The sequence below is a fragment of the Urocitellus parryii genome (assembly GCF_045843805.1).
Source record: "Urocitellus parryii isolate mUroPar1 chromosome 10 unlocalized genomic scaffold, mUroPar1.hap1 SUPER_10_unloc_3, whole genome shotgun sequence".
Classification (NCBI taxonomy): domain Eukaryota; kingdom Metazoa; phylum Chordata; class Mammalia; order Rodentia; family Sciuridae; genus Urocitellus; species Urocitellus parryii.
The window spans coordinates 405,373-421,095 of NW_027551756.1; the positions used below are offsets into that span (position 1 = coordinate 405,373).

The 15,723-nt window shown below is 35.5% G+C and overlaps 1 protein-coding gene across 1 annotated transcript in view; it reads left to right on the plus strand.

Annotated features, from left to right (window-relative positions):
• The first annotated feature begins 1,316 nt into the window (after positions 1–1,316).
• The window catches only part of LOC144251244 (broad substrate specificity ATP-binding cassette transporter ABCG2-like), a 38,164-nt gene continuing 23,757 nt past the window's right edge, over positions 1,317–15,723 (plus strand). Inside the window, exons 1-4 of the mRNA XM_077794270.1 lie at positions 1,317–1,507; positions 5,890–5,949; positions 6,639–6,753; positions 7,307–7,459. Of these exons, the coding sequence (XP_077650396.1) occupies positions 1,317–1,507; positions 5,890–5,949; positions 6,639–6,753; positions 7,307–7,459 (519 nt within the window). The remainder of the gene's footprint in view (positions 1,508–5,889; positions 5,950–6,638; positions 6,754–7,306; positions 7,460–15,723) is intronic.

A 15,723-nucleotide genomic window follows, 5' to 3' on the forward strand; every position in this document is an offset into this window, starting at 1 on the left:
ACTGATGAGTACTCATTCTCCCTATTCACTAGGAAGCTGAGAAGAGTGAATACCTCATTTAAGTCATACATTTAGTTGATTTATATAGAGAAAATATTCAATGTCATCTTATTTAAAGTCAGTAGTGTAGCAATTGTTTAAGAGAGAAAAGGTTGATAAATACAGAGAAAAATTGCTATCCAAACTTCTGTTCCCATCCTGGTGTCTATGAATAAGTTTGTTTTCACAAGAAAATCAACTGTGTACTTCACCAGAGACCCTGCTGAACCAATATTCCTATATTTATTGATCGCTACCTTAATATCTTTTGTTTGTGACTGGAAAGGCCTTGCTGCTATTTAGAGCACGGTCTTGCTGGAATTTAGTTCTTAGGTCCAGCTAGCATTAGGTAATCCACTTCAATTTATCCAGAGGGTGAAACTGAAGTTTCTTTTTTTAAAAAAAATTTTAAATTGATTTAATTACTTTTTTTAAATCCACGATAACAGTGGAATGCATACAATCCTTATTTCACATATAGAACACAATTTTTCGTATCTCTGTATATAAAGTATGTTCACATCAATTTATGTCATTATATATTTACTTTTCTAGAAGGTAACAAGTCTGTGATCTTTGACTGAAGCCACTGGAGGTGAGTTTTATAAAGTTGTACAAAGCACCACTGAGAGGTGCCAAGTTTATCTACCCTCTCACAGAAGGTCTAAATGGGGTGTCAGTAGGGTGGGGTCAGCTTGATGCAGAGAGGAGACAAAGGGTAAGGACTTCTCATCTGCCAGTGTTGCCCCCCTGACTCCCACAGACACCCCTCCCCCAAGACTTGTTACCTACTTCTCTTATTTAAATTCACAGGAGTTTCTCAGTACAATCTCTCTTAAATTTACATGAGTTCTTCTCTAGTTTCAAAGGGCTATATTGTCAACTATTATTATATATTGTACTCTTTTTATTTGCCTGATTGGTCATTGGTTGGGAGAGGCAGGACTCTGGGATGGCTTGGAAGAAGTTCATAAACAACATTTAGAAATCCTCTGTTTGGTTGTCCCTTTTTAGGACCCCTTAATTTGGAAATATGACATCTAATTGGAGTGCAGGTTTTTTAATTTGTATCCTTCTCTCATTATAGGTTTTCAAGTTGTTCTTATCACAGTGATGTGGGCTGTTCTTTGGAAAGGAAACTACTCACTGCAGCACAATTTAAAAAAAGGTTGGTTTAAATGTGTTCATGTTTTGTTATCTCGTGTTTAAAAATTTTATTTACCTGGATTGTCAACTTACTATTGCTTTTCCCTCTACAGAAAAACAGAACTCTCCAAATGTCTTCCAACAATGACCCGATTTTAAACTACATGTTCCAAAGAAACTCTGATGTCCTCCCTGGGACAAGCTCCAGGGACCAGAAAGGGCCTGTGCTAAGTTTTCACAACATCTGTTATCATGTAAAAGAGAAGAGAGGCTTTCTATTTAATCGAAAAACAACTGAGAAAAAGAAACTATCAGATATCAAGTATGTGCATAAACCTTTGAAAGGATCACTTTATTGACCTACAGTGAACTTCAGATTTTGGCTATTACCAATAAACTGCTATGAATATTTGCATTCAAATATCTAATTAGACATATTGAGCTTTTTTTCTTTTTGGCTAAATTGGGACTGAAATGATTGGATCACTTGTTGAGTGTATGTTTAGCTTTGAAAGGAACTGAACTAAAATCCATTCATTAAAGTGATTGTACCATGTACATCAGTCTTTGAGAAAATGAACAATTAATGTGCAATTTAGTTTCCCTTATGTAAGCCACATGGCGGAAAAGGCCTGGTGGTGTCTTTCTTTCTTTCTTTCTTTCTTTCTTTCTTTCTTTCTTTCTTTCTTTCTTTCTTTCTTTCTTTCTTTCTTTCTTTCTTTCTTTCTTTTCATACCAGCATTGAATGTATGGCACTTAACCACTATGCCACATCTCCTACTCAGCCTTTTATTATGATTTATTTAGAGACAGTTCTCCCTGTCTTGCTTAGGGCCTTACTAAGTTGCTGAGGCTAACCTTGAACTCATGATCCTCCTGTTACATCCTCCTGGACTGATGGGATTACAGGCATGTGCCACCACACTGGCTACTTTATTGCTTTTTGGTTGTAGGTATATAATTGATCTTTCCAAACTCTAAAACAGAATGTTTTTCAATTTCACTACTGAAACATGTTTTCTGAAACAGACAAGTTTTAGTTTTGGGTACCTTTGCAGTATATGTCCTTTTTATGTTCTAGAAGTAAAGAGGTTGAAATGATAGTACATTGTGAAAGTATTTTTATTTTCAAATAGACCTGTTTTAAATGAATGGTCTATTTATAGTTGTTCACAGTTTATAACAATTTACTCATTACTCACTCTAATAAAAACAGGTAGAACATATTTAAATATAAGATCCCTACAATTTAATTGAAGTTATCTAATTTTTAAAATATCGAAAAATTGTGATTTTGTTTTTATTCTTTTCATCCAGCAACAAAATCAGAATTCAAAGTGCGATGTTGAAGTGGGATCTAGAGTGGAAGGGAGATGAGTGTTACTTTAGAACCTATCACTAAGAGGTACCTCCACGAGTTCACAGATGCTGGGCATTAGGAGTGTCAGTGGTTTTCTGATATTTTGTGAGCCTCTTTTTCCTTTTGATGTTGTCACAATGTAATTTGGCTTTGCTCAGATACTATGACCTATGAGTTCTGTTTGTGTTATAAGGGAAATAATCATTCCTAGAAAAAGCAAGCAGCTTCTCCTGGTTCTCCAAGGCTGGAGAGTGGTTATAAAAGAATCTTTTGACTCAGTTTGGCTGAAGATCTATACAGAATTTGGTGTTTGTTGTATTTCCTTGATATTTTTCAAGCAACTCTCTACTTTTCTGTTAATGCTAGCCAACTCCCATTAGAAATAAAAAAGTGACAAGATAGCATAGAAATGTTGAGGCACAGGTGGAAGAGGAATAGCAAGGAACTGAGGGCTACTGGGCTGAGGCCAGAGCTTCTGTGTGGATTGGAATTCTGTCCATGCAACAAAACCTGCTGCCTTGCCTACTTCTTTTCTCTCTTCTGTTGGTTAAGAAATCCTGACTAGGAGAATGAGGAAAGGAATGGTGGATGGAAGGCTTTGATTTTTTGCTACATGATTACATAGATTTGACTTATGAAAAGCTGACAAGTCTTTTGTAAAATACACAATAATTAAGAAATTGTTGTCCTTACATATTTTGTGATGAAAGAGGTAGAAAGTACCATGCTTTGAATATGTGCATGTTGAATATATATATGATGCATACATTGCATAGGGGTTCATTTACCTCACTTATCCTTTCCCGCTAATCAACTAGGGATTCAATACACTAAAGTGGAGATTTACTTATTCAAAAAATATGGGTTTCTAGTAGGTGTCTGGTGTTGTACAAAATGCTGGTGACAGAGATAAATCCTCTTTTAGTCTGATGGATGAATCAGAAAACTAGAGCATTTTCCCTCATTCTTGTGGTGATTGACAGAAGTATTCAAAGACAGAACAAAAGCTCCTCACCCTGCATTGAGGGCCAGGTGTAAGGAGATTGAATTTTTGATAAGTGTGTGTATTGGGGGAGGAGGTTGACCATGCCCCAAGAATGACATTTAGATCCTTTGCCCATAAAGAGAACAAGACCAAAGGTTGTACCATTATCTACTAATGTGCAATAGAACCAACAGAAATCCTTCAGGAGACTTTCATCTTTTGTACTCAGTACTCGAGATTCAGTGTGCGGTGGGTAATAGGGAAAGGAAGGAGGGAGAAGTGGTTACAGTAAGACACAGGCTGGTCGTGAAGATTTTACAGTATGAAAAAAGAGGGCCTCTGCAGACACATGCTATAAAGTGGAAAATTAAGGGGGAATGGCTTCTGAGGGGGTCAGAGAATGGTGGATGGAGGGTGGGGAAACCAGGAAATAGTGGACCATAGTTGATGGACATAACTGTCTTGGTGGAATGAAAGTAGCTCTAGACTCTACTTAAACCAATGAGCAAGACTCTGTCAAATCACAGTGTTTGTGAAAATAGAAAATAAGTCACCAGCTATAGGGGGCTGATCCCTGGGCTAGAATGTGAACTCCAGGGCGCTAGGAATTTGTTTTTCCATTTGTTTATCTACTTGATTTGTTCTCATCTGTATCCCATCTCCTAGAAGAGTATGTTGTACACACACAGTAGACACGTCATAATTGTATTGCCTGATGAATTGCGGAACAGTCACTGCTCCACATAGGAACGGTTGGATTTGCAATTCTACAGTACTGCTGTTTTCTGTAACACTGGGGTTTAGTGCCAGAGAAAGCCAAATAGCAGGATCTGTGAAATTCTTTGCCTTAACATTCACATTTTGTTCCTGATCGAATCATTCAGAATGGCTTGATCATTCCTTGAGAAAGTATGTTAAACTTGGGAAGTTTTTCAAGTAATGAAGACTTAGGGAATAATGTTTCCTGGTCATTTTAGAAGCACTTGCTAGGTAGATATTAATAAGGGAGATGTATTAAGAACTGTAGAGAAATGAGCTTTGAGAATTTAACCAAACATTTTGCATTTGGGGGATGGCTAATGATTGAACCCAAGATTTCATGAATGCTAAACACCCATACTAGCACTGACCTATACCCCCAGACCTACCAAGTCATTTGTGAGTCTTTACACTGGGGGAGGAAGGATATCAAATGAATTAAGAATTTTCTGAGTCACAGCTGGCTCTTGCTTTACCACACTCTCATTATACTAGTCCAGTGATTTAGAGTTTCTTCAGTCAATGAACAAAGTGAAAGGTACATTTCACCCCAGCCACTAGCAACCCTAGTTTCTTTGTGGTAGATCAGGTGCTACAGGCCAAGAAAGGTGAGATCATTCTGGATGTGATTGGTGTGGGGCAGTAGTGTGGGGACTTTCATATTTTATAACAGCTGTACACTCATAGGGTATCAGTATATGAGGACATATAGCTGTTGGCTTGGATCCTACACTTGGAATAGATACTGATTCCACAGTAGAACACATCTTGATGTGCCTAGCAATTCTAAAGAGAGACTGGCATAGACACCAGAGTTCTGAATGTATAAAGCCAGAATGCTGTGTGCACTCCTTTGCCCCTCCAGTAGCCCTGCCCTTAGTTCTCTTCCTCTATTTCATTCTTCTTAGTAGTTTCACCTCTTACATTTAGGACAGCATTGAGCCTATTTGACTTCTTGGGCCTTAGCACAGTCAATAGTGCCATAATTACCCCTTCTGCACTGATTTTTCACTGCCCTCAGGCATACACTATGAATCATAGTTGCATCCATTTTCTGAGAGAAAATGGTTTCTTATATTCTGGAGTGCTTTATTCCACTCTTGAATTTCTACTGAAGACACAATAATTTTTGTTCTGATGAGATTCTAAAAGTGAGAACACTACTGCTTATAAGTCTCCAAATCAGTGGTTCATTCATTGTGTCTGACTTGACTGAGAAGCACGTGAGGGGATTTGAAGAGACTGATCATCAAACATTATTCAGAAGTTGTTGTAAGAGGCATAAGAATAATACAGATAATTGACAAGAATTTACTATTCATTTTGTGATCTGTGAACATAAATGGAAATATGTCATTTCCCAAACAGCATTAATGGTTTCAAGATATTTTGGGAATGTGAGGGATTTTTCTTAATTCCTGACTATTGGATGATATCCTATGTATGCTAGACTTCTATTAAGAATGACTTATTTTCTTTAAGTTTCAGTGCTTGTTATCTATCTGGAATTTCATCAACTAAATGTATTCAATGCAGCCTCTAAAACTATAGAACACTTTAAAAACAGAAATGCTAAATCAGTATATTTTTGTGTTTACAGTGGGATCATGAAACCTGGCCTTAATGCTATCATGGGACCCTCAGGTGGAGGCAAAACATTGTGAGTACAATAGAAAGTATAATTCAAAGCCCTTTTGGTGCTGCTGTTTTAATGTTCTTTGAAAAATCATAGGCATTTGATGGACATTCCTGGTCTGATCCTAAGTAGTGTATATCACTTGCTTTTAGACTAGCTTGTGGTTTTAATCATAGGACCAGAAAGTCTTTTTAAAATTCAGTATGAATAACACAACATGATAAGGTGATAAGTCATAGCAGCTGTCCTTGTTATCAGCAAATGAGGAAGGAAGATAAGGGAATACTATTAAAATGGAGAGAAGGAGCTGAAGTTCTCAATGAGCACATGCATCTGAGATAAAAAAGATCCTACTACCTGGGTTGGGATCATCAAGGTAAGGGTCATTGGGACTCTATACTGGATAAGCCAATGATCTCTTGCTTTAATGTGTTTGGGATTTTGTATAGTACATGATGAAAAGGAAGGTAAGAATTTCTGTATGTGTGTGTGTGTGTGTGTGTGTGTGTGTGTGTGTGTGATAGAGAGAGAGAGAGAGAGAGAGAGAGAGAGGTAGAGAGAGTGTGTGTATGTGTGTGTACAGACCATATGTTAAACCATAGAATTTTTTGATTAGTTCATTTTTAACATGAACAAAATTTGGATTCTGAGTATGTGAGAGTTGTAGCCTTTGTAGGAAGGAAAAATCTTACAATATATGTGTCCTTTTATAGGTTGTTAGATATCTTAGCTGCAAGGAAAGATCCAAGTGGTTTATCTGGAGATGTCTGGGTACATGGAGTACCTGAAGATTCGAATTTCCCACATAATACAGGTTATGTGGTACAGGTAAGTATTAGTGATTTTACCTTTTAGATTTCCCCTGTTCCTGTAAGGCAAGAGCCTTGGCTTATAGTTTAGTGTGCTTCCAATTGAACATGCTCAGAACCAACTTTATTTACTCCACATTTATGAAAATTGAGGGAGGAGTCACAAGGAGAGATAGAAAGAACCTGCAATATTAACTTTTAGGCAGTGGTATCAATTCTAACTCTCCTATCATTTCCAAAAGGATCTATTGTTGTCCTTTTTGCCCTTCATTCACCTCTCTTCTTCTCCTAAAGTATGACTTTAGCAATTCCTCATTGAAAGATTTGTAAGTGAAGTGTCTAGAAGGCATAATTTTGTGTGGTCCACCTGGGTATGCAAATAGGGAGTGAAAATGCTTCCCTTGGGCTCTGAGGCTGTGTGTGTAAAGTTACAGAAATCCTTAGAGTTGAATGTTCACAGTAGCTAGAACTTTCCTTTGGGTTTGTTATTTTCATATATTAAATGACATACACTGAATTGATAGTCTTAGAAAAGACGCACTGTTTCTCAAGAAAATCGCATTTGCCTTCAGGATGATGTTGTGACGGACACCCTGTCAGTGAGAGAAAATATATGGTTCTCAGCGGCTCTTCGGCTTCCAACAACTATGTCAAAACAGGAAAAAAATGAGAGGATCAACAAGGTCATTAAAGAATTAGATCTGGAGGAAGTGGCAGATTCCAAGGTAATGTAAGAAACCTGATAGAATCATAACCAGGAAGGAGGGGCTCCCACGTGGGCAATGTGACCTTAATCAGAAGTTTCCCAAAGTTTGTGTTGTCAAAATTGGTGGTTTTCTGTGGTGATGAGAAAAGTGATTATTTACATACTAAGAAGAGGGAAATTATGTGAAGAAACAATCTTAACTCTGTCTTGTCCTGTTGATGGGTACTTAGTTTGCTTATCTAGCTTGGCTGTTGTGAATTTTGCTACTATAAACACTGCTGTGCATCACTGTAGTATGCTGATTTAAATTTTCCTGGATATATACCAAAGAGTGGGATAGCTGGTTTATATGGGGGTTTCATTTCAGGCTTTTGGGGAATCTCCATACTCCATAGTGTTTGCACAAATTTGCAGTCTCATCCCACCAACAATGTATGAGCATACCTTTCCCTCCACATTCTCACCAACAATTATTATTATTTGTATTCTTGAATGTCACCTTTCTGACTAGAGTGAGATGAAATCTCCAAGTAGTTTTAATATATATTTCCCTAAGTGCTACTGATATTGAATATTTTTTCATGTACTTGTTTTCTGTTTGTCTTTCTTCATTTGAGAAGTGTCTGTTTAATTCTTTTGCCCATTTTCTGATTGGTTCATTTTTTTCAATTGGTGTTATAGTTTTTGAGTTACTTGTATTTTCTGGAAATTCATGCCCTTTGTGAGAAGCAGGTAGGAAATATTTTCTCCGATTCTGAAGCTTTCTCTTCACACTTAGTTCTTTTCTTTGCTGTGCCAAAATTTTTGTGTTTGATGCCATCTCATTCATTGATGTTTTTAATTATATTTCTTGTGTTTTAGGAATCTTGTTAAGAAAGTGGTTTTCTGTGCCATCATGTTGGAGTGTTGGGCCAATATTGTCTTCTAGCAGATGCAGCGTTTCTAATTTCTAGGTCCTTGATCCACTAAGTTGAGCTTTGTGCAGTCTGAGAGATAGAACCTAAATGTCATACTACTCCATATGGATTTCCAGTCATCCCAGCACTATTTGTTGGAGAAGCTGTCTTTTTTTCAACATGATTTTGGCATCTTTTTTCTAGTTTGAGGTAACTGTATTTATGGGACTTTGTCTCTGTGTCTTGTACTCCATTCCATTAGATTTCATATCTGCATTGATGCCAGTACCATGCTGTTTTTCTTTCTATAGCTCTGTAGTATAATTTGAGGTTCAATATTGTGATGCCTCCTGCTTTTCTCACTAGCAGTGAATCTGTACAGTGCTTTAGGTAGAGTGGCCATTTTGACAATATTAATTCTGTCTGTCCAAGAACAAGAGATGTCTTTTCATCTTCTGAAGTCTACTTCAATTTTTTTTTTTTTTTAGTTTTCTATTATTTTCATTGTAGGTGATGCTTCACTTCCTTTGTTAGATTTATTATAAGGGTTTTTTTTAGGCTATTGTGAATAAGATAGTCTTTCTAATTTATTGTAGTGATATTTCGTTTTTCATCTTAAATTTTGTTTAAGTTTTTTTATCTCTTTCTTTTAGTTAGTTTGGCTAAGAGTTTATCTATTTTGTTTACCTTTCAAAAAACCCACTTTTTTTTCATTGATCTTTGGATCTACTTTTCATTCTCAATTTCATTGGTTTCTGTTCTGATGTTGATTATTTCCTATCTTTCATTGATTTTGGTGTTGGTTTGTTCTTGTTTCTTAGGGCCTTGAGATGTAATTTTAGATTACTTACTTGTTGCACTAGCTCAATGTTACAAACTTTCCTCTTAGAGCTGTCTTCATACTGTCCCAGAGATTTTGATATGTTCTATCAATATTCTCATTTATTTTTAATTTTTTTTTATTTCTCCCTTTATTTCTTCTGCTATCCATTCACCTTCAGAAGAGTATTATTTAATCTGCTGGTGTTAGAGTGATTTCTGTTTTTTTATCTTTATATAATTTAAATTTTCATTCACTTTTTAATTTTTTATTATTATTTTTTAAATTTATATATTACAGTAGAATACCTTATAATTCATATTATACATATAGAGCACAATTTTTCATATCTCTGGTTGTATACAAAGCATATTCACACCAATTCATGTCTTTATACAAGTACTTTGGATAATAATGTCCATCACATTCCACCATCATTTCTAACCCCAAGCCCTCTCCCTTTCCCTCACACCCCTCCCTTTCTTTCCTACCCCTCTGCCCTATCTAGAGTTCATCTATTCCTCCCATGCTCCCCTCCCTACCCCACAGTGAATAAGCCTCATTATATCAGAAAAAACATTCAGCTTTTAGTTTTTTGGGATTGGCTAACTTCACTTAGCAAAATTATCTCCTCCAACTCCATTCATTTACCTGAAAATGCAATGATGTTATTCTCTTTTATTGGTGAGTAATATTCCATTGTGTATAAATGCCACATTTTTTTATCCACTCATCTACAGAAGGGCATCTAGGTTGGTTCCACAGTTTAGCTATTGTGAATTATGCTGCTCTAAACATTGATGTGGCTTTGTCCCTGTAGTATGCTGTTTTTAAGTCCTTTGGGTATAGACCGAGGATAGAGATAGCTGGGTCAAATGGTGGTTCCATTCCCAATTATCCAAGGAATCTCTATATTGCTTTTCATATTGGCTGCACCAATTTGCAGTCCCACCAGCAGTGTATGAGTGTACCTTTTTCTCTACATCCTCACCAACACTTATTATTGTTTGTCTTCATAAAAGCTGCCATTCTAACTGGAGTGAGATAAATATTAGAGTAGCTTTAATTTACATTTCTCAAATTGCTAACGATGATGAGCATTTTTTTCATATATTTGTTGACTGGATTGGTTGTATATCCTCTTCTGAGTAGTGTCTGTTCAGGTTCTTGACCCATTTGTTGATGGGGTTATTTGTTTTGTTTTTGTTTTGTTTTGTTTTGTTTTGTTTTGTTTTTGGTGCTTAGTTTTTTGAGTTCTTTATATACCCTAGAGATTAGTGCTCTATCTGATGTGTGAGGGATAAATATTTGCTGCCAGGATGTAGGCTCTCTGTTCACCTCACAAATTGTTTCTTTTTCTGAGAAGAAACTTTTTAGTTTGATTCCATTTCATTTATTGATTCTTGGTTTTAATTCTTGCACTATAGAAGTCTTATTAAGGAAGTTGGGGCCTAATCCCACATGATGGAGATTAGTACCTAATTTTTCTTATATTAGGAGCAGAGTCTCTGGTTTAACTCCTATGTCCTTGATCCACTTTGAGTTAAGTTTTTTGCATGGTGAGAGATAGGGGTTTAATTTCATTTTGTTATGGATTTCCAGTTTTCCAAGCACTATTTGTTGAAGAGGCTATTTTTCTCCAATGCATGTTTTGAGTGCCTTTGTCTAATATAAGATAATTGTAATTTTGTGGGTTAGTCTCTGTGTCCTCTATTCTGTACCATTGGTCTACCAGTCTGTTTTGGTGCCAATACCATGCTGTTTTTGTTACTATTGCTCTGTAGTATAGTTTAAGGTCTGGTATAGTGATGCCACTGGTTTCACTGTTCCTGCCAGGATTGCTTTAGCTATTCTGGGTCTCTTATTTTTCCAGATGAATTTCATGACTGCCTTTTCTATTTATATGAGGAATGCCATTGAGATTTTAATTGAAATTGCATTAAATCTGTACAGTGCTTTTAAAAATCTTATTGTTGATTTCTAATTTCATTCCTGTATGTTATGATAAAATTCAAGATATTATCTCTGTTTTCCGATATTTGCAGTTATTTGTTTTGTGACTGAAAATATGGTTTGTTTCAGAAAATGTTCCATGTGCTATCAAGAGGAAAGTGAATTTAGGCATTGATGAATGAAGTATTCTATAAATGTCTCTTAGGTCTATGAATTAATTTAACTTTTTGTTCTGTAGAATCTTTACTTAGTTTTGGTTTGGTTGATCTATCCAGTGTTGAGGGAGAAAATTTAAAGTCACCCAGTATCAATATATTGTGGTCTATTTTATTCTTAATATTGATAAGGGTTTTTGTTTCATGTACATAGGTACTCTGTTGGTTGAGGCATTAATCTTTGCCATCATTATCTTGTTGCTATATAATTTCCTTTAACAATATGAAGTGCCTTTCTTTCTCTCTTCTGATTAATTTTGGCTTGAAATGTACTTTATCTAATATGACAGTAGTTACACTTGACTGTTCATTAGTCCAACTTTAATGGTATATCTTTTCCCCTCCTTTCACCTTGAGTCTAAGAATGTCTTTGCCTGTGAGGTGAGTCCTTTGCAGACAACATACAGTTGGATGTTGTTCTTTATTCTGGCCTTTAATCCTATGTCTTTTGATTGATGATTTTAGACTATTTACATTCAATGTTGTTATTAGGAGATGGTTTATATTTCTAAACATTTCAATTATTTCTAATGTTTAAAGAAGACTTGATTCCTCTTTAATTGACTATTCTTCTTGAGCACTTCATTCCTATGGTGCTTTTCATTTTCATTTATCATTTCTTCATGTAAACTTTCATTGTGTATGTCTTGTAGTGCATTCTTATTAGTTATGAATTATTTTGGTTTTCTTTTTTATGAAATTTTTTTAATTTTTCAATTTTGAAGCCTAATTATGCTGGGTGTAGAAATTCTTTGTTTACATCCATTTTCTTTTAGAAGTTTATACATTATACCAAGTACTTCTAGCTTTTAGGGTCTAGCTTGAGAAATCAATTGAAATCTGTTTTGGTTTAGTTTTTTTTTCACATCTTCATACCTGTATTTTGTATAATGATGACTGTCTCTTTCCACCACCCTTGTTATTCCCCTTCTCTCTCCCTTTCCCTCCTACCCCTATTCCCTGTGTAGAAGTAATCTTCCTCCTATGCTCTCCCTCCCTAACCCACTTTGAGTCATCCTCCTTATCTCAGAAAAAAACATTTGACATTTATTTTTTGGGGATTGGCTAACTTCACTCAGTATAATCTTCTCTAATGCCATCCATTTCTCTGCAAATGCCACAATCTTATTCTTTTTTAGTGCTGAGTAATAATCCATTATGTATAAATGCCACATTTTTTAATCCATTTATCCACTGAAGGACACCTAGATTGGTCCCACAGTTTAGCTATTGTGAATTGTGCTGCTATAAACATTGATATGGCTGTGTCCCTGTAGTATGCTGTTTTTAGATCCTTTGGGTATAGTCCCAAAAGGGGAATAACTGGGTCAATTGGTGGTTCCATTTCCAGCTTTCTAAGGAATCTCCATACTGCTTTTCAAAATGGCTGCACTAATTTGCAATCCCACCAGTAGTGTATGAGTGTAACTTTTCCCCTGCATCCTCGCCAACACTTGTTGTTGTTTGTCTTCATAATGACTGCCATTCTTATTGGAGTGAGATGGTATCTTACAGTAGTTTTGATTTGCATTTCTCTGATTGCTAGAGATAATGGCATTTTTTAGAATATTTGTTGATTGATTGTATATCATCTTCTGAGAAGTGTCTGTTCAGGTACCTGGCACATTTATTGATTGGATTATTTGTTTTTGTTTTTGTTTTTTGTTTTTTTTTTTTTTGGGTGCGTATCTTTTTGAGCTTTTTATATACCCTAGAGATTAGAGCTCTGTTTGATGTGTGAGGGGTAAAAATTTGTTCCCAGAATGTAGGCTCACTGTTCACCTCACAGATTATTTCTTTTGCTGAGAAAAAATATTTTTAATTTGAATCCATCCCATTTGTTGATTCTTGGTTTTAATTCTTGTGCTATAGGCATCTTATTAAGGAAGTTGGGGCCCAGCCCCACGTGATGAAGATTACAGCCTACTTTTTTTTCTATTACACACAGAGTCTCTGGTTTAATTCCTAGGTCCTTGATCCCTTTTGAGTTAACTTTTGTGCATGGTGAGAGATAGGGATTCAACCTCATTTGTTGCATATGGATTTCTAGTTTTCCCAGCACCATTTGTTAAAGATGCTATCCTTTCTCCAGTGCGTACTTTTGTCACCTTTGTCCAATATAAGATAATTGTAATTTTGTGGGTTAGTTTCTGTGTCCTCTATTCTGTACCATTGGCCTACCACTCTGTTTTGGTGTCAGTACCATGCTGTTTTTGTTACTATTGTCTGCAGTATAGTTTAAGGTCTGGTATAGCAATACCACCTGTTTCACTCTTTCTGCTTAGAATTGCTTTATCTATTCTGGGTCTCTTATTTTCCAGATGAATTTCATGATTGTTTTTCTACATCTAGGAGGAATGCCATCAGGATTTTGATCAGAATTGCATTGAACCTTTATAGTGCTTTTGGTAGTACGTTCATTTTAATAATATTAATTCTGCCTATCCATGAGCAAGGTAGCTCTTTCTATCTTCTAAGGTCTTCTTCTATTTTTCTCTTTAGGGTTCTGTAGTTTTATTGTATAGATCTTTCACCTTTTTTGTTAAGTTGATTCCCAAGTATTTTATTGAGATATTTTATTGAGGTATTTATTTTTGAGATATTGTGAATGGGGTAGTTTTCCTCATTTCCTTTTCAGAGGATTTTTCACTGATATACAGAAATGCCTTTGATTTATGGGTGTTGATTTTATATCCTGCCACTTTGCTGAGTTCATTTACTACTTCTAGAAGTTTCCTGATGGAATTGTTTGGGTCTTCTATGTATAGAGCAAATAGTGCTACTTTAAGTTCTTCTTTCCTACAGTTATTCCTTTAATTTCTTTTGTCTGTCTAATTTCTCTGGCCAGTGTTTCAAGAACTATGTTGAATAGAAGTGGAGATAGAGGGCATCCTTGTCTTGTTCCAGATTTTAGAGGGAATAACTTCAGTTTTCTCGGTTTAGAATGATGTTGGCCTGAGTCTTAGCATAGACAGCCTTTACAATGTTGAGATAAGTTCCTGTTATCCCTAGTTTTTCTAGTGTTTTGAACATAAAGTGGTGCTGTATTTTGTCAAATGCTTTTTCTGAATCTATCAAGATGATCATATGGTTCTTATCTTTAAGTCTATTGATGTGATGAATTACATTTATTGATTTCCATATGTTGAACCAACCTTGCAGCCTGGGGATGAGTCCCACTTGATCATGGTGCATGATATTTTTGATATGTTTTTGTATCTGATTTGCCAGAATTTTATTGAGGATTTTTGCATGTGTATTCATTAGAGATGTTAGTCTCAAGTTTCCTTTTTTTGAAGTGTCTTTGTCTGGTTTTGGAATCAGGGTGATATTGACCTTGTAGAATGAATTTTGAAGTACAATCTTTTTTTCTATTTCCTGAAATAGATTGTAGAAAATTGGTATTAGTTCTTTTTTAAAGATCTTGTAAAACTTGACTGTATATGTGTTCAGTTCTGGGCTTTTCTTGTTTTGTAATATTTTGATGTCTTTTTCTATTTCCTCACTTGATATTGGTCTGTTTAAGTTGTGTATATCCTCCTGACTCAAACTGGGGAGGTCATACGACTTTAGGAATTTATCAATGCCTTCACTATATTCTATTTTATTAAACTATAAGGTTTAAAAATAATTTCTAATTATCTTCTGTATTTCTGTAGTGTCTGTTGTGATATTGCCTTTTTCATCACATATGCTAGTAATTTGGGTTCTCTGTCTTCTCTTCATTAGCATGGCTAGGGGTCTGTCAATCTTATTTATTTGTTCAAAGAACCAACTTTTAGTTTTGTCAATTTTTTCAATTGTTTCTTTTGTTTTGATTTCAGCTCTATCTTGTGGTGAGAGAGGTGTGTTAATGTCACCCATGATTATTGTGTTGTGGACTATTTGACTCTTGAACTTGGGAAGTGTTTGTTTGATGAACATAGCTGCACCATTGTTTGGGGCATATATATTAATAATTGTTATGTCTTGTTGTTGTATGGTTCCCTTGAGCAATATTTAGTGTCCTTATTTATCCCTTTTGATTAACTTTGGCTTGAAGTCTACTTTATTTGATATGAGTATGAATTCCCCTACTTGCTTACAAGGTCCACGTGAGTGGTATGATTTTTCCCAAACTTTCACCTTCAGTCTGTGTATGACTTTTTCTATCAAATGAGTCTCCTATAGGCAGCATATTGTTGGATATTTTTTTAACCCAATCTAGTAGCCTATGTCTTTTGAATGGTGAGTTTAAGCCATTAATATTTAGGATTACTATGAGATATGGTTTGGATTTCCAGCCATATTTGTGGTTTTTTGTTGTTGTTGTTATTTAACTTGACTTGATTTTCCTCTTTGATTACTTTTTTCCTTTAGTGTTCTACCACCCACTGTTGGTTTTTATTGTTATTTTTCA